At 46.6% G+C, this 21,969-nt stretch overlaps 1 protein-coding gene across 1 annotated transcript in view; it reads left to right on the forward strand.

The window, feature by feature from the left end:
• Positions 1-21,969, forward strand: part of tradd (tnfrsf1a-associated via death domain) — a 65,203-nt gene that overhangs the window by 39,379 nt on the left and 3,855 nt on the right. Inside the window, exon 5 of the mRNA XM_084307722.1 lies at positions 12,897-13,041. Coding sequence (XP_084163848.1) covers positions 12,897-13,041 — 145 coding nt within the window. The remainder of the gene's footprint in view (positions 1-12,896; positions 13,042-21,969) is intronic.

Raw genomic sequence — 21,969 nt, forward strand, 5'->3', positions numbered from 1 at the left:
TCAAATGATTTCATTGCTACTGATTAGAGATGGGACTTTCTAGCAAAAGTCATATTCGAAAATCGCTGGTTCTTAACACTTTGGTCGCCAGGCTTATATTCACAATAAACCATCCCACGCCAGCTCTATTTGTCTATGGAGAAGTTCCCCTTCTTTGCAGGGCTATAACTTTTTAAATTGTATTGCTAAATTGACATTACTATGGCCCATTCAACGTCAAGTATCTATTGTTCAGGGTGTAGCAACGTTATACTTTTTCATTCACATATTCATACTAAAATACGGTCTAAAGTATAAGTATGTTTTTATCGTTTTCTGCAGCTTTCTCCAGAACGTGATTTATAGCCCTAAATGCATTATATTGATGATCAAATACAGTTTGATAGCAATCTGCGCGAGATAAAAAATTTCAAATGGACGTGCTTCTAGAAGTTACTACTTATCATCTGATGTTGACCGGATGGGGGGGGGGGTCGTTTATAATTCCGTGGCCAACGTTAGATGATTCATCTAGTGTGGGTGATATGATCATTAGAGCAGTTTGTATCGAACACGTTAAAAAATAACGCTGAAACTTACCGTAGCTTCCTCGTAGCGTTGGGCGATGAGCGTGGAGCAGAAATATTCCTATTATGGGATGTAGAAAAATGCGATCCATCTCCAGGTTGTATAATAGTATATACGTCCAAATCATGTTGTTTATCGAGTTATTGGTAACGGATTGCTATCCATTGTGTCTAGCTAGAGTCCTGGGACTATTAGCGAGTGATCGGACCGAATTGGAATGAGCACCAGCTTCCGTTTCCGGTTTCCGGTTTGGGCGATCCGCCGATCGGCCACCAGATGGCGCTCTTGAACCGTTGGAGAGTTGAGAGGGGATCAACAGTCTCCGGGGGAGAAATATGATTGCGATCACAGATTTTTGAAATATTGATATCAAAGACGTGGTACGGCGTCTTTGGCAGAATGAGCATGGCGGGGAATGACGTGGTAAGGCGTTTTTGGCGACCATAGTGTTAATATCGAATATAAAAATGTATTGTTATTTTTTGTTTCAGTTTGAATTCAGTTAAAATGTTCAGTTTCAGTTAAATTCAGTTATTCTTTTTAATAGAATTGATAATTAAAATCAAAGAGTATTGCACATAAATAGGCACTTCTATCAACCGGTTTTAATAAACAAACAGAAACAGTAGCATGTGCATCTTTTAGAACAATTAGGCTATGAAAATTAGGCTGCCTCTAAATATAAAAAGGAATGAAATAAGATTGGTTTGCTTAAAAAAAATAAAGAAATTATACACATTTTATTTTATTTCTTCCGATTTCCGATTTTCTGACATGAAAATCGAATGTAGATATGGGATCAGGGGAGGAAATTAGGCCAAATGTGAGTATTATTTATGTTTGGTGAGTGATTCATGAAGAGCACTCGCCACACTGGCGAGTAGTAAACAAAACAAAAAAATCATTCTGCAATCTGCTGATTCGCTCACCGGCACAAGCCGAACTCTGACTCCCCCCGTATGATTCCTCCCATTTGCGCCTCATAATAATCCATAACCAATGAACATCATCATTGCGCTCTAAGCTCCTCCAATGAACACTCGTTTTCTAGAAGATGTCGCCCATCTAGGGGAAGTGGACTGACCACTGCGTGCGGACCTACAGACTCGAGACTCCTGTCACCGGCTTGACAACGTAGAGACAAACTTTAGACAAAAACACATCAGTGGATGAAAATAATTGCATGTAGAGTCGTCGCTTTCGGATATCAGTGCGGTCTGACATGGGGGCGAACAACAGCACGCGACGCGTCTCCTTCGAGTCGGATGAGAATGACAAGTGGGCGTGAGGCTAACGATTCCATAGCCCCTTTTGTGACTGCGATGCAAGCCTCGCTTGAATACGCAGTCACTGGCTCCCACGTTACTAGCCACGTTAATGTGCACATCAAGCACTGGTTAAAGACGTTAATAAACATTTAAAATCATTTTTTATAAACGAGTAAAAAAAATCACTGAGCTAGCCTTGGCTAAAATGGCTGCTTCCGCATTTTCACGCAGGAGCGCTGTGATAGGCTGGGCGCACCAGGCACGTGACAAAGCAGCCAGCAATCACAGCGCTCCTGCGTGAAAATGCGGCTCTGTTCAGTCCCACAGTGCTTTAAGCAATCCACCATCATCCCAGTCCCCAAAACCACCAAAATAACCTGTCTCAACAACCACAGACCCATAGCCCTTACATCAGTAGTAAGGATGGGACCGAAAATTCGAATATGTGTTGTAGATGTCAGTGAAGACGGGGGCCAGCTGGTCTGCACAGGAGTGGGACACTGCAGAGGAGAGGAGGTCAGGCCCGGAGGCTTTCCTTTTATTGGTCTTTTTGAAGACGGCTCTCACTTTGTCCTCGTGGATTGATGATGAAGGGGGGGGGGGGGAGGGGGGACCCGGGGGGAGGGGGGAACGGGGGGTGATGAGGCCTGTTTGTCGAACCAGGCATAGAAGTGGTTGAGCTTGTCAGGGAGGTGTGAGTCATCATCTGGGGGGGGGGGGGGGTTTGTAGTTTGTTATTTCTTGTAGGTTTTTCCAGACTGCTCTGGGATTGTTGGCAGCGAATTGATCTTCGAGTTTTTTTTGCATGATTTGATTTGGCCTGCCTGATGGCAGACCGTAGTTTATATTTTGCAGATTTGCACTGCTCTTTATTTCCATTCATGTAGGCTGTGTTCTTTTCTTTCCGTAGTGAATCTGCTATGTCCTTGTTGAACCAGGGTTTATTGTTTCCATGTGATGTGACGGTCTTAGTGGGGATGCACATCTCCACACAAAACCGGATGTATGACGTCACGGTTGTTGTTGTGTATGCATTCTCCTCACCCTGAAATAGAGTTGGAGAATTATTCAATAGTCTGAAAGGATAGGAACAAGTATGGAGGTGGTGTCTGCATGCATGTACATTCATAAGGACACCAAATTCATTAACCGTACTGACCTATATGAATGAATGAAAACTTTATTAACAGATTGCAGAATGGGTACAATACAGTACGGCTCAATACACACAATTGTTAAAGGGATGCAGACCAGAGAAAGACTTTCGTCTTGTTTACATCAGGTTTCCCCATTTTCAATTCATATTGACATTTATGACATACACAACATATATGACATCATGACATTTATGGCATAGGGACATACATGACATACAGGTATATAGTACTGTTACATGGGTTACATTAAAAAGTTATAGCCCTGAGCCCTATATCATGAGGCTATTGAAACTGTATGGGTGGAAATTCTATTTGAAAGGGCTAAATCTGTTCTAGTCAGCACAATTTACAGACCGCCAGACCAAACTGGCTTTTATGATACGCTGGATGTGTGCTTAGCTGGAGCTGAGGATGCAGAAAAGATTCTTATTGGGGATTGGAACACGGATATGCAACAAAAAGATGCACCCGTCTTCAAATCCTTCAATATGTTTTGTGATCTGCACGGCCTCAGCCAGCTAATCACCCAACCCACACGTGTATGTGAGTCAACTCAGACTACCATTGACCTCATCCTGACCTCTGACAAGTCCAAGATCTCCAATAAAGGGGTTATAGCATGTGGGTTAAGTGATCATTATATGATATTCTGTACCTGCAAAAAGCTAAAACAAAAGGCCGGCTGCCACAAAACAGTTGCATCTAGAGACCTCAAAACCTACTCTAGCGAGGCCTTTAACCTTGAACTGGAGAGTCTGGACTGGTCAGATGAGCTCAATGGTACACTGGTTGAAGAAACATGGCTTGGTTTCAAAACCAAATTTTCATCAATACTAAACAACATGGCCCCCCTAAGAACCACCAGGGTAAAAAATCGCGCTGAGCCGTAGATGCACACTGAAATACTGACCGCTATGAAAACCAGAGACAAAAAATGCTCTGAGTTTCGTAAAAGTCAGTCAAAGCTTACCAAAAGCACGAGCAGTGAACTCCAAGCCCACGTGACTGAACTCAAACTGGAAAGAAACAGACTAAGAAATGACGTAAACTCCATGATCAAAACTGCAAAAAAAACAGAGGAAAACAAAAACAAACCACGTGAACTTTGGAAATTACTCAATAATCAACTAGGCTGCAGTAAAAAACTCAACCAGATTTTCAAACATAAACATAAAGACGGACAACACGCTCATCACAGACAAGCTGGATGTAGCCAATTACTTAAAAATGTTCTTCACAAACATAGCCACAACACTGGTAAACAAACTGCCCTCCCACTCAGGGCACTGCCCTCCCACTCAGGGCACTGCCCTCCCACTCAGGGCACTGACCTCCCACTCAGGGCACTCCAGACTCCAGACAGCCTTTCAGAGTCGACTGCCTCTGGGACCAGATTTTGCGTGTTGTTGTTTTTTGAATTTGACAGTTTTCGTTTTTTGCCAGTATGTTGGGATGAGGAGCAACATCGCATGGTCAGATTTGCCCAGCGGCGCTCTCGGGAAAGCACGGTAAGCAGCTGACATGGTGCTGTAGCAGTGGTCCAGAGTGTTGGCGCCCCTGGTGGGGCACTTTATTTGTTGTTTATAGTTTGGCAGCTCACGGGAGAGATGAGTGTGGTTGAAGTCACCCAGAACTATTATGGTTGAGTCTGGGTGCGATCTTTCGGTGTTGGAGATATGGTGAGCATGTTGTTGGCATTAGCTCGTGGCTGTATGTAAACACCGGTAAGCACTATGGATGAGAACTCGCGGGGCAGGTAGAAGGGACGGCATGTTACTGTGATGAATTCAAGGTCGGTGGAGCATGATTTATGCACTAGAGTGGAGTTAGTACACCAGCGATGGTTAATCATGAAGCATACTCCACCGCCTGCTTTCCTATACCTGTCACTGTTTACTCGTTTCCATGACGCCTACTACTATACCCATAATCCTAGCCAGGGGAGCTCACTATAGACCTGACCCCGAGCTTCCTCCCTGACCAGGACCAGGGGAGCTCACTATAGACCTGACCCCGAGCTTCCTCCCTGACCAGGACCAGGGGAGCTCACTATAGACCTGACCCCGAGCGTCCTCCCTGACCAGGACCAGGGGAGCTCACTATAGACCTGACCCCGAGCTTCCTCCCTGACCAGGACCAGAGGAGCTCACTATAGACCTGACCCCGAGCTTCCTCCCTGACCAGGACCAGAGGAGCTCACTATAGACCTGACCCCGAGCTTCCTCCCTGACCAGGACCAGAGGAGCTCACTATAGACCTGACCCCGAGCTTCCTCCCTGACCAGGACCAGAGGAGCTCACTGTAGACCTGACCCCGAGCTTCCTCCCTGACCAGGACCAGGGGAGCTCACTGTAGACCTGACCCCGAGCTTCCTCCCTGACCAGGACCAGGGGAGCTCACTGTAGACCTGACCCCGAGCTTCCTCCCTGACCAGGACCAGGGGAGCTCACTGTAGACCTGACCCCGAGCTTCCTCCCTGACCAGGACCAGGGGAGCTCACTGTAGACCTGACCCCGAGCTTCCTCCCTGACCAGGACCAGGGGAGCTCACTGTAGACCTGTTCACCGACGACGTCATGACCCGAGGCAGAAAGGAACGTAATCCTGGTCAGAACAACGGGGCAGACTACAATATATTTCCATTTTTTAACCATGCTAGCGATCTAAACAATCAATCCATGCCAAAGCTAGATATGTAAAAGGTGAAAGACTCACACTCGTGCTGATTTGGCTAAATGACATCCAGCCGTTTTAGTTTGAAACTACTTTTAGTCCAGGGGAGTGCCATGGGTTCTCCATAGAGCCCCGTCTTTTTTTTTTTTTTTTTTTATGGAAGGCATTAACTAATGAAAGTTAGCTTGCTAACTAACTGTCGCCTTATTTATTGTTGTCTTATGAAGTTTCAAGTTCAAGTTTCAAGTTTCTTTAATAGTTGTCATACAGAAGTACAGAATACTTTTATACAAAATGCTTCTTTCTGTTACGCTCCAGAGACTGTGCTAGACAAGAGATAAGTATAAAATAAAATAAAATAGTATAGCATGTAAAAATAGAAGTAAAAATAGAAGTCACGTACGTAGACACAGTGTTCAGTATATACATATGTACAATGTTCGATGCAGAATAGAGTAACTGAGTTACCGTACAATATACAATATACTATGCAATATACTCAGTGATGGGCAAGCTACTTGGAAAATGTAGCAAGCTACACTACAAGTTACTCTCGATTAAATATAGCTCAACTACAATGGAAGCTATCCCCAGAGAAATGTAGCAAGCTACACTACAAGAATATGGCAAAAATAGCTAGCTACATCGGCACTACTTTTTTATTTTTTTTTACTTCGTGACCAAGTTTCCACCAAACAAATAGGCAGGAAAAAAAATTCTCAGTTTGATTGTTTATTATAAAACTGAAACAAGCCCTCGTCTGGCTTTTTGTGTCATCCTTTTAACATGAACTTGTATTACACACTTCTTCAATATCTGAATTGTTTTACTTCATTTTACTAGTATTATGCTACCATGTATATACTACTACCAACTATGCTAATATGTCTATACTACTACAGTATGTACTCAGAGTATAACACTCAAGCTTGACACTGACAAACAATACTACTTATCCTTGGCTGCTAGATATGTACCACTCCTACTGACTTGTTGTACACAATTTGTAAGTTGCTTTGAATGAAAGTGTCAGCTAAATGACCAAATGTATTTAAATATGTAACTCACAAAACATTCCATGGCCCCAAAATCATGTGGGGACCGCCCCTGGGGGTCCTGTCCCACAGGTTGAGAACCACTGCTTTTCCCTCTTTTTTTCTTTTCTCCACCCCAATAATATTGTTCATTTTCTGCCTACAGTGAAACATCATGATAGCAGCTATCTTAGTTAAAGCTGTTGACAAAGTGTACTGACTTGTGTGCTGTTTGGGAACAGTTGATTTTCATCAGCTCACCTGAATGTGTCTTCAAGTTGAGAGCAGCATAGTTTTAGCCGTTTTTTCAGTCAAACTCATAAATGTGTCCCAGATAGGGCCATGGAGAGTCATTGTTGTTATTGACATCATCATCTTCATCAATGCCATCGAACCCCTCTGCCATTTCGCTCAGACTGGTTCTTGTTCATGTAATCCGTTAAATTGCATTCATTCAATACGTCTGTTTTGATTTTCACTTCCTGCTTTGCGGCTGGAGTCCCGCCCTATCCTGCCTCTGATTGGCCTACCCATAACATTTTGGCCTACCATACCCAATCGTGAAGTCGTCACTCATATCTAAACAAACCAACCAATCATAGTGGGTTTTTTACGGGGATTTTTTTTCTCCTCGCAGATATTCTAGTCTAGAGTCTAGACTGTTTCTCTCGAAAGTAGCGTGTAACGTTTCTCGTCGCTACGTTACTACTTCGTTCTATAAATAGCTCCGCTACAGAGACTGCTACCCTGGTTAAAAAGTAGCGAGCTACCAGCACGCTACTGAGAATTGTAGTTAAGCTATGTAGCGTCGCTACTTGTAGCAAGCTACTGCCCATCACTGAATATACTAATATACAATACTATATAGTGCAAAGCAGAAATGGGATGAGGTAGGGGTGGACGGTATAAACGGTATACGGTATAAACGGTATGAATTTGCTCTACGGTATGGATTTTGACTATACCGTGTAACCGGTAGTGCAGCTCTAAAATAGCAATGACGTCATGTAACCACAGCGCGACTATTTCAATCGCATTTGCCCCTAAAAATAGATAGAATTAGTCATAGATAATAGATATGTGCAAACTGGAAAAAGTTATTTAGGAGGCTTCGCGCAGTGGGCTTGTCAACACGCAATTGTCATTTCATAATAAACACATATCACCGCGGCGCACAGCAAGTTTCAATTTCAGTTCCTGGCATTTTTAACCAGTGGAGAAAGGTAAGAGATGTCCCTATCGTTTTTCTTATATGAATTATTCTACGTTAATAAAACATACCTGGTGATCAACTACAGTTTGCTGTAAACATTATGATATGCGTGTAGTGTTATGATAACGACGGCTGCAGCGGGAGCCGGGAGGACGGCGGCAGCAGTGGATTTGCGAATAGCATGCAGCTGCAGAGCCGCAGAGCCAGCGGCGCTTTCAGGTCTCACAGGCCCGCTCAACAGCGCCCCCCCACCCAACGGCTGAAAGCTGTGACCAGACCTGAAAGCGCCGCTGGCTCTGCGGCTCTGCAGCTACATATGCTTCTAGCAAAATCCAGCATCCAGCCCGCTGTTTGCAATGGGAGCAGCACGGACTCGGGACTTATTTTATTTGGAATATAATGACTTTATACGCAAAAGTAACCTAGTTTTAAGTTAAAATATTATAAATCTACATGCCTTGAGGATGTCATTCTTTATATAGCCTGCCTATCAGGCAAAACAAATTATTCTAACGGAAACACTGATACCGTGATATATACCGTTACCGTCTATGCTTCAAATTATACCGTGATATACATTTTAGACCATACCGTCCACCCCTAGGATGAGGTACAATTTACAGTAAGGTGTACTGAGGTATGGGTTGTAGTGCAAATCCTTTACCAATAAATATAAAGTGTGTCTAGGTGCTCTAAAGTGTGGAGAGTGGGTGCTGCAGTGTGTTGTTTGTTTAAAGTGAGTGTGTGGGTGTGTGTGTTGTGAGTGCATTTGATGGTTGTTGCATAGTGAAAACAGGGCTCATGTATGTTGTCTTCCAGAGCGTCTGGCTCCCTGAGCAGCAGGTCTGAAGCTGCTCTGCATGTTGTCTTCCAGAGCGTCTGGCTCCCTGAGCAGCAGATCTGAAGCTGCTCTACATGTTGTCTTGCTTCCAGAGCGTCTGGCTCTCTGAGCAGCAGGTCTGAAGCTGCTCTGCATGTTGTCTTCCAGAGCGTCTGGCTCCCTGAGCAGCAGGTCTGAAGCTGCTCTGCATGTTGTCTTCCAGAGCGTCTGGCTCCCTGAGCAGCAGGTCTGAAGCTGCTCTGCATGTTGTCTTCCAGAGCGTCTGGCTCCCTGAGCAGCAGGTCTGAAGCTGCTCTGCATGTTGTCTTCCAGAGCGTCTGGCTCCCTGAGCAGCAGGTCTGAAGCTGCTCTACATGTTGTCTTCCAGAGCGTCTGGCTCCCTGAGCAGCAGGTCTGAAGCTGCTCTGCATGTTGTCTTCCAGAGCGTCTGGCTCCCTGAGCAGCAGGTCTGAAGCTGCTCTGCATGTTGTCTTCCAGAGCGTCTGGCTCCCTGAGCAGCAGGTCTGAAGCTGCTCTACATGTTGTCTTCCTTCCAGAGCGTCTGGCTCCCTGAGCAGCAGGTCTGAAGCTGCTCTGCATGTTGTCTTCCTTCCAGAGCGTCTGGCTCCCTGAGCAGCAGGTCTGAAGCTGCTCTACATGTTGTCTTCCAGAGCGTCTGGCTCCCTGAGCAGCAGGTCTGAAGCTGCTCTGCATGTTGTCTTCCAGAGCGTCTGGCTCCCTGAGCAGCAGGTCTGAAGCTGCTCTACATGTTGTCTTCCAGAGCGTCTGGCTCCCTGAGCAGCAGGTCTGAAGCTGCTCTACATGTTGTCTTCCAGAGCGTCTGGCTCCCTGAGCAGCAGGTCTGAAGCTGCTCTGCATGTTGTCTTCCAGAGCGTCTGGCTCCCTGAGCAGCAGGTCTGAAGCTGCTCTGCATGTTGTCTTCCAGAGCGTCTGGCTCCCTGAGCAGCAGGTCTGAAGCTGCTCTGCATGTTGTCTTCCAGAGCGTCTGGCTCCCTGAGCAGCAGGTCTGAAGCTGCTCTGCATGTTGTCTTCCAGAGCGTCTGGCTCCCTGAGCAGCAGGTCTGAAGCTGCTCTACATGTTGTCTTCCAGAGCGTCTGGCTCCCTGAGCAGCAGGTCTGAAGCTGCTCTGCATGTTGTCTTCCAGAGCGTCTGGCTACCTGAGCAGCAGGTCTGAAGCTGCTCTACATGTTGTCTTCCAGAGCATCTGGCTCCCTGAGCAGCAAGTCTGAAGCTGCTCTGCATGTTGTCTTCCAGAGCGTCTGGCTCCCTGAGCAGCAGGTCTGAAGCTGCTCTACATGTTGTCTTCCTTCCAGAGCATCTGGCTCCCTGAGCAGCAGGTCTGAAGCTGCTCTGCATGTTGTCTTCCAGAGCGTCTGGCTCCCTGAGCAGCAGGTCTGAAGCTGTTCTACATGTTGTCTTCCAGAGCGTCTGGCTCTCTGAGCAGCAGGTCTGAAGCTGCTCTGCATGTTGTCTTCCAGAGCGTCTGGCTCCCTGAGCAGCAGGTCTGAAGCTGCTCTACATGTTGTCTTCCAGAGCGTCTGGCTCCCTGAGCAGCAGGTCTGAAGCTGCTCTGTATGTTGTCTTCTTTCCAGAGCGTCTGGCTCCCTGAGCAGCAGGTCTGAAGCTGCTCTGCATGTTGTCTTCCAGAGCGTCTGGCTCCCTGAGCAGCAGGTCTGAAGCTGCTCTGCATGTTGTCTTCCTTCCAGAGCGTCTGGCTCCCTGAGCAGCAGGTCTGAAGCTGCTCTACATGTTGTCTTCCTTCCAGAGCGTCTGGCTCCCTGAGCAGCAGGTCTGAAGCTGCTCTGCATGTTGTCTTCCAGAGCGTCTGGCTCCCTGAGCAGCAGGTCTGAAGCTGCTCTGCATGTTGTCTTCCAGAGCGTCTGGCTCCCTGAGCAGAAGGTCTGAAGCTGCTCTACATGTTGTCTTCCAGAGCGTCTGGCTCCCTGAGCAGCAGGTCTGAAGCTGCTCTGCATGTTGTCTTCCAGAGCGTCTGGCTCCCTGAGCAGCAGGTCTGAAGCTGCTCTGCATGTTGTCTTCCAGAGCGTCTGGCTCCCTGAGCAGCAGGTCTGAAGCTGCTCTACATGTTGTCTTCCAGAGCGTCTGGCTCCCTGAGCAGCAGGTCTGAAGCTGCTCTACATGTTGTCTTCCTTCCAGAGCGTCTGGCTCCCTGAGCAGCAGGTCTGAAGCTGCTCTGCATGTTGTCTTCCTTCCAGAGCGTCTGGCTCCCTGAGCAGCAGGTCTGAAGCTGCTCTGCATGTTGTCTTCCAGAGCGTCTGGCTCCCTGAGCAGCAGGTCTGAAGCTGCTCTACATGTTGTCTTCCAGAGCGTCTGGCTCCCTGAGCAGCAGGTCTGAAGCTGCTCTACATGTTGTCTTCCAGAGCGTCTGGCTCCCTGAGCAGCAGGTCTGAAGCTGCTCTGCATGTTGTCTTCCAGAGCGTCTGGCTCCCTGAGCAGCAGGTCTGAAGCTGCTCTACATGTTGTCTTCCAGAGCATCTGGCTCCCTGAGCAGCAAGTCTGAAGCTGCTCTGCATGTTGTCTTCCAGAGCGTCTGGCTCCCTGAGCAGCAGGTCTGAAACTGCTCTACATGTTGTCTTCCAGAGCGTCTGGCTCCCTGAGCAGCAGGTCTGAAGCTGCTCTGCATGTTGTCTTCCAGAGCGTCTGGCTCCCTGAGCAGCAGGTCTGAAGCTGTTCTACATGTTGTCTTCCAGAGCGTCTGGCTCCCTGAGCAGCAGGTCTGAAGCTGCTCTGCATGTTGTCTTCCAGAGCGTCTGGCTCCCTGAGCAGCAGGTCTGAAGCTGCTCTGCATGTTGTCTTCCAGAGCGTCTGGCTCCCTGAGCAGAAGGTCTGAAGCTGCTCTACATGTTGTCTTCCAGAGCGTCTGGCTCCCTGAGCAGCAGGTCTGAAGCTGCTCTACATGTTGTCTTCCTTCCAGAGCGTCTGGCTCCCTGAGCAGCAGGTCTGAAGCTGCTCTACATGTTGTCTTCCAGAGCGTCTGGCTCCCTGAGCAGCAGGTCTGAAGCTGCTCTGCATGTTGTCTTCCAGAGCGTCTGGCTCTCTGAGCAGCAGGTCTGAAGCTGCTCTGCATGTTGTCTTCCAGAGCGTCTGGCTCCCTGAGCAGCAGGTCTGAAGCTGCTCTACATGTTGTCTTCCAGAGCATCTGGCTCCCTGAGCAGCAGGTCTGAAGCTGCTCTGTATGTTGTCTTCCTTCCAGAGCGTCTGGCTCCCTGAGCAGCAGGTCTGAAGCTGCTCTGTATGTTGTCTTCCTTCCAGAGCGTCTGGCTCCCTGAGCAGCAGGTCTGAAGCTGCTCTGTATGTTGTCTTCCTTCCAGAGCGTCTGGCTCCCTGAGCAGCAGGTCTGAAGCTGCTCTACATGTTGTCTTCCAGAGCGTCTGGCTCCCTGAGCAGCAGGTCTGAAGCTGCTCTACATGTTGTCTTCCAGAGCGTCTGGCTCCCTGAGCAGCAGGTCTGAAGCTGCTCTACATGTTGTCTTCCAGAGCGTCTGGCTCCCTGAGCAGCAGGTCTGAAGCTGCTCTGCATGTTGTCTTCCTTCCAGAGCGTCTGTAGGGGGGGGGGGGCTGCTGGGCGATATGGCTTAAAAATAAAATCTCTGATTTTTTCACACCACATCCGATTTACGATTTTAATCGTAAGGAAATCATTCAAATAAGCTTTGTTTTTATTTGACACAAAAATTATCAAACCAAGATGAATTTCCCTATTGGGATTGAAGTGCAAACCTAACTTTCACCAATCTTCAAAAATTTAAATTATATAATAATAATAATAATAATAATAATAATATATATATATAATATAAAAGGTTACTCTTGATCAAACACAGATGAATGTCCCTATTGGGATTAATAGTGCAATAACTTGCTTTTTCACCAAACTTCACTTAAAACAAATAAAAGGTGCCTCTTGATCATCAAACAAGAATGAATTTAATGAAGTGCAAATCTAACTTTCACCAAACATCACTTTTTGTAAAATAAAAGGTGACTCTTAAATTATTTAAATTTTTAATTAATTTTTTTTTGAAAATCGATTTTCATTCTTGAAAATCGTCCTAAATCATTAATTTGAATGAATGGATGAGTCTCCCAGCCCCGGTCTGAAGCCGCTCTGCGTGTTGTCTTCCAGCCGGAGCGTCTGCGTGACGAGGAGATCGAGGACTTGGAGCAGCAGCTGCAGAACCAGGCGCTGGGTCACGGTGCTCCCGCCGCCCGCCAGCAGGAGGAGCACCCTCTGCCCACAAACTGCTTCAAGTTCCAGAGGACGGTGTTTGGTGAGTGGACCTCTGGACCGCTGTTATCAGCAGTGTCATGGTTATCAGTGTTGTCACCAGTTAACCTCTTAAGGATTGGGCAAAAATGGGGCTAGTAAAAGAAAATGACCATTGCATACCCAAAGTAATTTGCCATTTATTATACGTTATACTTATAGCACATGCACGAGTCTGGTCTCTTTTGAAAGGTAACATTTTGAAGTTTCTTACACAATAAAGTACATTTATTTTGAGTGCTAATGAAATAGAGGAACAGAGGTTTTGAACACACTGAAGTAAAAGTTTTGTGTACTCACATTTCTTTTTACTGGTTGCCAGATGCCTGTTTTTAAGTTCCAGCTGAGAGGTAGGAGCTGGAAAACATTATGGTTCCATAGCCTGAAGTCTTATCTAGTACAGGTCCAAAGTTCATAAAAATCCCACGGAAAATGAGTGTTTCACAAAGGTTTTTGTAATGTGTGTACCGGTAAGAATTCAGTGATTATCCAAAATGGCCGTCCACTGCCATTAATTTCGACCTCAAGTCAAAACAAATTAAACTTTCCAACAATGTGTTGGTTGATCGGCGAAAACGCAGCCCAGGGCCGGCAGACGAGCGCAAAGTGCCGCGACGTGCGTGTGAGTGTGAGTGCGTGACGGCTCGAATACGGGCCGTCCGATCCTTAACTCATTGAGCGCCAAAAACGCTTCGGTAGTGTGATAGTAAAGGGTTAACCTTCTGTAGTGTGGCAGTGAAAGTGTTAACCTGCTGTTGTGCGGCAGTGAAAGGGTTAAGGGGATGCAGACCAGAGAAAGACTTTTGTCCTCCATTTTCAATTCATAACATTTATGACATACACGACTTACAGATACAGATATATATCATGACATTTATGACATACAAGATATACCGTAATTCCTCTAATAGTAACCGGGTCTCAAATACAAGCCGTGTCTCTATTAATGGCCGGGTGCGCTCTTGAGCTAAGCAATTATAAGCCGGCCTCCTAATACAAGCCGGGTTACTAATATACTGAGCTGCATACTGAGCTAGTTACTTGATTTCACTTTGAAAACGTTGAAATGACCAGTGACCACCTGTAATTGCACTGTTTACTATTTCATACAGTACTTGGTTTCAATAAATGAACCCAGTACATTTTACTGGGTTCAAACTGACACAAAATGTTGATTTATTCATTATGATCCATTTGAAAATTTGAAATATAGGCCTCCCTCTTATACAGGCCTCCTCCTAATACAAGCCTGGTACCCGCTACAGTTGAAACAAATACAAGCCGGGGTTACTATTGGAGGAATTATTCACTGACCTTTGGGAAGTATTTTGACATGTACATGGGTACCTTGGTGGTGTAGTGTATCTTGTAGACCAGGCCCATTGCAAGTTGCTGTACTCTGTCGTCTACTCTAAGCCATCCTAGTTTGTCAAAGTGTGCAGGGGTGAGGTGGGTTCTAGGAGTAAGGTCAAGCAGTAGTCTGACCAGTTTGTTTTGTGATGTTTGTGGTCTTGTTTTTACTCGTTCAACTCGTAAGACACTGAGGTTAGCCTCATTTACAGCGACGGCGAGCTCAGAACACAGTTACAAGTCGACTGGTCGGAGATCATATTTCTAAACGCAGCAAGAGAAGGAAGAACCTTCAGCTTCAGAGTCAGCTGGAGGACGTTCCAGGTGTTGGAAGAACCTTCAGCTTCAGAGTCAGTCGGAGGACGTTCCAGGTGTTGGAAGAACCTTCAGCTTCAGAGTCAGTCGGAGGGCGTTCCAGGTGTTGGAAGAACCTTCAGCTTCAGAGTCAGTCGGAGGGCGTTCCAGGTGTTGGAAGAACCTTCAGCTTCAGAGTCAGTCGGAGGGCGTTCCAGGCGTTGGAAGAACCTTCAGCTTCAGAGTCAGTCGGAGGGCGTTCCAGGTGTTGGAAGAACCTTCAGCTTCAGAGTCAGTCGGAGGACGTTCCAGGTGTTGGAAGAACCTTCAGCCTCAGAGTCAGTCGGAGGGCGTTCCAGGTGTTGGAAGAACCTTCAGCTTCAGAGTCAGTCGGAGGACGTTCCAGGTGTTGGAAGAACCTTCAGCTTCAGAGTCAGTCGGAGGGTGTTCCAGGTGTTGGAAGAACCTTCAGCTTCAGAGTCAGCTGGAGGACGTTCCAAGTGTTGGAAGAACCTTCAGCTTCAGAGTCAGTCGTAGGGCGTTCCAGGTGTTGGAAGAACCTTCAGCTTCAGAGTCAGTCGGAGGGTGTTCCAGGTGTTGGAAGAACCTTCAGCTTCAGAGTCAGTCGGAGGGCGCTCCAGGTGTTGGAAGAACCTTCAGCTTCAGAGTCAGTCGGAGGACGTTCCAGGTGTTGGAAGAACCTTCAGCTTCAGAGTCAGTCGGAGGACATTCCAGGTGTTGGAAGAACCTTCAGCTTCAGAGTCAGTCGGAGGACATTCCAGGTGTTGGAAGCATCAAAGGACAAAGCAGTGTTTCCTAGTTCAGAACAAACTGGAGGAACCCTGAGAACCAGCCGGTCATCTGAACGTGTAGAATAGGTTCCAAGATTCCATTCCAACAGTGTTGTGATGTAAGAGGGAAGTTTACCAGTAAGGGCTTTAAAAATAAACAAAAAACCAATGATAGTCAAGTCGCCTTTATTTATATAGCACGTTTACAATGACTAAAAGCCACCCAAAGTGCTTTACAGGTAGGACACAATAGAAAACAGTACAGTAACAAATAAAATACACTAAAATTATTATTATTAAATTATAGGGGTTCTTTTTTTTCTACTTTTTCTCCCCATTTTATATTTTTCTCTCATCTCAATTTCGTATTTTCCAATTCTCCCCTCCCCTGTCTCGAACGTTGTTAGACCATGCCTCCCACTGGTCGGCTGTAGTGAGGATAGAAGCCTTGCATCACGTGTCCCCTCCGGTACACGAGGAGGCAGCTGTCGCATCTTTTCACCTGTACAGCGCGATCTCTCAGCGGCGAGGACTAACGCGTGGGAGGCTCACGCTGCCCCCGTTGCTTCCTGATTCTGCTGTACAGGCGCACCAACCGACCTGTAGGAGTCGCTGTCCACAACGTCCGATCCCCACCCACCGGCTTTCCCATCCCCTAATACTGCCAATTGTATTAGTATGAACGACCAGCCAAGCCGGAAGCAACGCAGAGAGCTGGGCTCGAACCCAGCATCTCCTGCGTTAGCCTTGCACACAAGTATAAAACGTGTTATATTTGTAACAGTCACAAATGTGCCTATTGTATTTGTGTTATTTAGTTGCAGTGCCATGTTTGGCTGTCATTTTCATGCTGACAAGTTGACGTCACACAGCCAGACACGTTACGTGTAAGGAATTACATTACAAACATTACAATTTTTTTTAGCTCTTCCAGACATTTAAATGAAAAACTATTTATTGTTTTTAATACAAATAGACCTCCTGTTCACTATAAAGTGCCACGTTTTGATATATTGAGCTTTAAACTTTAAGTAATTTTTTTGGAACACGCAACCTAAAACCCCTTCCTCTCCCAAACCGTTCCTGCAATTGTTTTATGTTGCATGATGATCATGCATACATTTATTATGTATTGTATTTTTTATGTTTAAATATCAACATCATCTGTCTGTCCACCCTCAGTACATTTACTATCAATATAATATACTCGTCTGACTTCATCATTTCTTTTCAAACGCACACACACAGAGGGAGAATGCCCCCCCCCCCCCCCCCTCCTTCCCAGTCCTCCTTCCCAGTCCCCACTCTGCTGTTCTCTGTCGCTCTGAACAGGGCTTTAGCTTGTTGTTAGCTTATGCTAACGGGCCGTTAATTCCGGTCTTAAACACGACGTGGTCATAAAGGAATGGCAAGGATTGCAAAGCATGTTATATGCATTTGACCCGTTGCGGAATAAAACAGCAGGGATTTGTTTTGGGTCGCGAAAACACTATCCTTGCTCTGTTGCAATGTGCGTGTTCACTGTTCCAGACGCTACTGCTGCTGAGACGCTACTAGTACTGCTGTGTGGAGATGCATCCTATTGGCTGTGTGCTGTAGAGCGGATATGAGTCACGACACCACGGATTTTCAAAATAAGAGTATCATAATGACCTGAACGTTGCTAGCTGTCGGAGCCTAGTTATTATAGCTGGAGCTGCGCTTGGGCAGAAATGAGACCTGCTACAGGATTTTCAAAATAAGACTGTTGTCATTCTATATTTTTAAAGAACATTCCCAGGCATCTCGCGGCACCCCTGGCAGCTCTCCGCGGCACCCCTGTGTGCCGCGGAACCCCTGTTGAGAACCGCTGCAGTAGAGGATGAGTGGAGGGAGCACCCATGGTGCTGGGGATGGAGAGGAGTCCAGTAGAGGATGAGAGGAGGGAGCACCCATGGTGCTGAGGCTGGGGATGGAGAGGAGTCCAGTAGAGGATGAGAGGAGGCAGCAGCCATGGTGCTGGGGATGGAGAGGAGTCCAGTAGAGGATGAGAGGAGGGAGCAGCCATGGTGCTGAGGCTGGGGATGGAGAGGAGTCCAGTAGAGGATGAGTGGAGGGAGCAGCCATGGTGCTGAGGCTGGGGATGGAGAGGAGTCCAGTAGAGGATGAGTGGAGGGAGCAGCCATGGTGCTGGGGATGGAGAGGAGTCCAGTAGAGGATGAGAGGAGGCAGCACCCATGGTGCTGAGGCTGGGGATGGAGAGGAGTCCAGTAGAGGATGAGAGGAGGGAGCACCCATGGTGCTGGGGATGGAGAGGAGTCCAGTAGAGGATGAGAGGAGGCAGCACCCATGGTGCTGGGGATGGAGAGGAGTCCAGTAGAGGATGAGAGGAGGGAGCAGCCATGGTGCTGAGGCTGGGGATGGAGAGGAGTCCAGTAGAGGATGAGAGGAGGCAGCAGCCATGGTACTGAGGCTGGGGATGGAGAGGAGTCCAGTAGAGGATGAGTGGAGGCAGCACCCATGGTACTGAGGCTGGGGATGGAGAGGAGTCCAGTAGAGGATGAGAGGAGGCAGCACCCATGGTGCTGGGGATGGAGAGGAGTCCAGTAGAGGATGAGTGGAGGCAGCACCCATGGTGCTGGGGATGGAGAGGAGTCCAGTAGAGGATGAGAGGAGGGAGCAGCCATGGTGCTGGGGATGGGGATGGAGAGGAGTCCAGTAGAGGATGAGTGGAGGGAGCAGCCATGGTGCTGAGGCTGGGGATGGAGAGGAGTCCAGTAGAGGATGAGTGGAGGGAGCAGCCATGGTGCTGAGGCTGGGGATGGAGAGGAGTCCAGTAGAGGATGAGAGGAGGCAGCAGCCATGGTGCTGGGGATGGGGATGGAGAGGAGTCCAGTAGAGGATGAGTGGAGGCAGCAGCCATGGTGCTGAGGCTGGGGATGGAGAGGAGTCCAGTAGAGGATGAGTGGAGGCAGCAGCCATGGTGCTGAGGCTGGGGATGGAGAGGAGTCCAGTAGAGGATGAGAGGAGGCAGCAGCCATGGTGCTGGGGATGGGGATGGAGAGGAGTCCAGTAGAGGATGAGTGGAGGCAGCAGCCATGGTGCTGGGGATGGAGAGGAGTCCAGTAGAGGATGAGTGGAGGCAGCACCCATGGTGCTGAGGCTGGGGATGGAGAGGAGTCCAGTAGAGGATGAGAGGAGGCAGCAGCCATGGTGCTGAGGCCGGGGATGGAGAGGAGTCCAGTAGAGGATGAGTGGAGGCAGCAGCCATGGTGCTGGGGATGGGGATGGAGAGGAGTCCAGTAGAGGATGAGTGGAGGGAGCAGCCATGGTGCTGAGGATGGGGATGGAGAGGAGTCCAGTAGAGGATGAGAGGAGGCAGCAGCCATGGTGCTGAGGATGGGGATGGAGAGGAGTCCAGTAGATCAGAGGTTCTCAACCTTTCTGCTGCCAAGGCACCCCTGTGTCCAATAAAATATTCCAGGGCACCCCTACATACGATAAAGACTTTTCCAGTCCTGTCTTTTTTGCTACAATGATGACAAAAATGCTTGCTTTCAAAATAACGTTTATTTAACCCATTGAAACCGGGAAAACAGATTTGTGTGTATATGCAGGCTATAATTATAATGCATTATTAGTAGGCGTTTCAGGTCTAAATGGCTTAGTACTGTTGACATTACACTGCTTGTAGTAGTAAATCAAATAGCATATATTTTTTAATAAAAATACAGAAAATTATCACTAAAGTGCTATCTGTTACAGCTGCACTGTTTTCCATAACAATTGCATATTTGGATAAGTGTAACCATTTCAAACAAAATAAACAGAAAATCATGTATTATGTTAAAATACAGAAAAGGATCACCAAATAATTTTTTTTTTAAATATAAATAAATACAGAAAAGCACTTGTTCACTCAGTGGACATTTCTAGCTCAATGCGAGGTCTGCTGCTGCTGCTGGCTAATAATACGGTCAATACGTGGGGAGATCTTTGACAAGGCAACACACATGTCATCCTCAAGGCTCAACTTGGCCCTATATTTTGTTTTCAGAGCTGTCATGGATGAAAAGCCAGCTTCACACAGATATGTGGTGCTGAATGGTATCAACACCTTAACTGCTGCATCATGAGATACTTGGTACTCAGCTCCACACTCAGACCAACATGTTTCCAGGGGCACTTCACTGAAACCAGCTCTCCAGGTGGTGTCGGATGAGATTTCAATGAGTTCTTCCAAGAGTTTGGATGGAGATGTGTCAGGAAGCTTTGTCTCAGTGTTGTCTGTAAAGGGGTTCTTTATCCAGAGTAACTTGGTGATCATTTTCTGTGTTTTATTAAATAATGGTTTTCAGTTTTTGAGAAATTGTCAAACTTATCCAAATATGGTATTTTCATGGAAAACAGTGCAGCTGCAACAGATAGCACTTTAGTGATAATTTTCTCTAATCCTAAAAAAAGAATATATATTTTTTGAATTTCTTTTGAGAAATCTCAAGGCACCCCTGGCAGCTCTCTGAGGCACCCTAGTTGAGAACCGCTGCAGTAGAGGATGAGTGGAGGGAGCAGGAGGGGGTGTATTCCTGGAGGAGGTCAGTGATGTAGATGGGGGCTAGATTGTGGAGGGCTTTGAAGGTGAGGTTTTTGAAGTGGATCCGGTAGTCGTGCACAGGGAGCCAGTGTTATTGATCCGGTAGTCGTGCACAGGGAGCCAGTGTTATTGATCCGGTAGTGCACAGGGAGCCAGTGTAGTTGAAAGAGGACGGGGTGATGTGGTCGGATGAGTTGGTGCGGGTGATGATTCTGGCAGCAGAGTTTTGGATGATTTGGATGACACTCCAAGGTGTCTGACGGAGGAGCGGATATTGCAGCCCAGAGGACCATCGACAGTAGGGTCAACAGAATACAAAAATATAAGATATAAGATAAATAAAAGAACAAATAAAATAATTTCAGTTTTGCGCTCATTTAGGTTGAGAAAATTGGCACTCGTCCATGTTTTAATATCAACCAAGCGGTCGAAAAGTGGCTGCATGGTGACCTAAAGATAGTTAGCCTTTCAACCAGAGAAGGCCATCCAACCTTTCCATAAAGGACACAGTGGGGGACAATACTATCAGTCACCAGTAATAAACCTGAGGGCAGAATGATACAGAGTCCAAAGGTTTGAGAGTTGAAGCCACAGCATGCCTATATCACCATAGTCCAACATTGATAAGAAAACAGCTTCAACAACAACGATCCTCTTTCTACTCAGCTGGATCTATTTCTGTACAGGAAGAAAATTTTCTGTCGCAGCTAAGAAGCAAGAATATCCACATGGAAGTTAACAGAACACTTCTCATTGAGCCACAAGCTCAGATATTTATACTCAGTGACTCTCTCAATGTCAGAACCACTTACAGTAGAGTTATGTATTTCATCATAATCAACATGTTTGATTGATTTATTGATTGATTGATTGAAAATTGTATTAACAGATTGCAGAATGGGTACAATACAGTACGGCTCAATACACACAATTGTTAAGGGGATGCAGACCAGAGAAAGACTTTCGTCTTGTTTACATCAGGGTCCCCCATTTTCAATTCACCATCATGTCTGCATTGCAAGAGTAGCGTGCAGGAGTATATGGAACATAACAACTTACCACCGTGTACTTACCACCACTGTCGCATCCTCAGCAAGTACAGATTCCTCAGCTGGAAAAACCTGACAAAATACACTGATGCCTGGCTACTGTTCAAGATTCTAAATGGCAAGGCCCCTCCACCTCTCAGTACTTTTGTCAAACAAAAAACATCTCATAATAGGTCCACAGGATCTACCCAGAGAGGGGACTGTACTGTGCCGTTTAGGTCCAGCTCCTTCAGTCAGGCCTGTTCTGCAGTCAGAGCCACTCAGTTCTGGAACATCCTACCAACTGAAATAAGACACTGTGCTACCTACCACACCTTTCCAAAAAAACTCAGGACCTGGCTATTGACAAATCAAACATGGGACTACTTTTTAATCAGTTGATTGTGTATTTTGTTATTTCTTTTACTATTATCATGTTGGATTGTGTTTGTAAATATTGTGTTTTACTTTTAATGCTTCTGTTTTAGGTGTATGGTTTTATAACATCTTGCCAAAAGGACTACAGTTGTGAATTAGCCAGCTGGCTACTTCATGTAAATGTGCTGGTCACATTTACAGTAATGTTGATTAATGTGTATTGTCCTTTTTTAATAAACTGAAACTGAGTTCCTCTAACAGCTCTTTAACTCATTGACTGCCACGCTGTTTTTCCATCTTTACTCCCTGGCGCCAGCGTTATTGACCGTTTTCACGATGTTTGCGGACCCATCGTATATTCTATATTGTAGCTATGGAGACAATAGTATGGCTCATTTGACAGGCACTATTTATACTCCAACAGGGACAAAACTGTTTATTTCTACATACCTTCGTTTGTGCGCTATTCCATGCTAAACATCGCCCCGTTTCACAATAATCCAGGCTGGTTTTCTAGA

Source organism: Notolepis coatsorum (genome assembly GCF_963971535.1).
Source record: "Notolepis coatsorum genome assembly, chromosome: 2".
In the NCBI taxonomy this organism is placed as follows: domain Eukaryota; kingdom Metazoa; phylum Chordata; class Actinopteri; order Aulopiformes; family Paralepididae; genus Notolepis; species Notolepis coatsorum.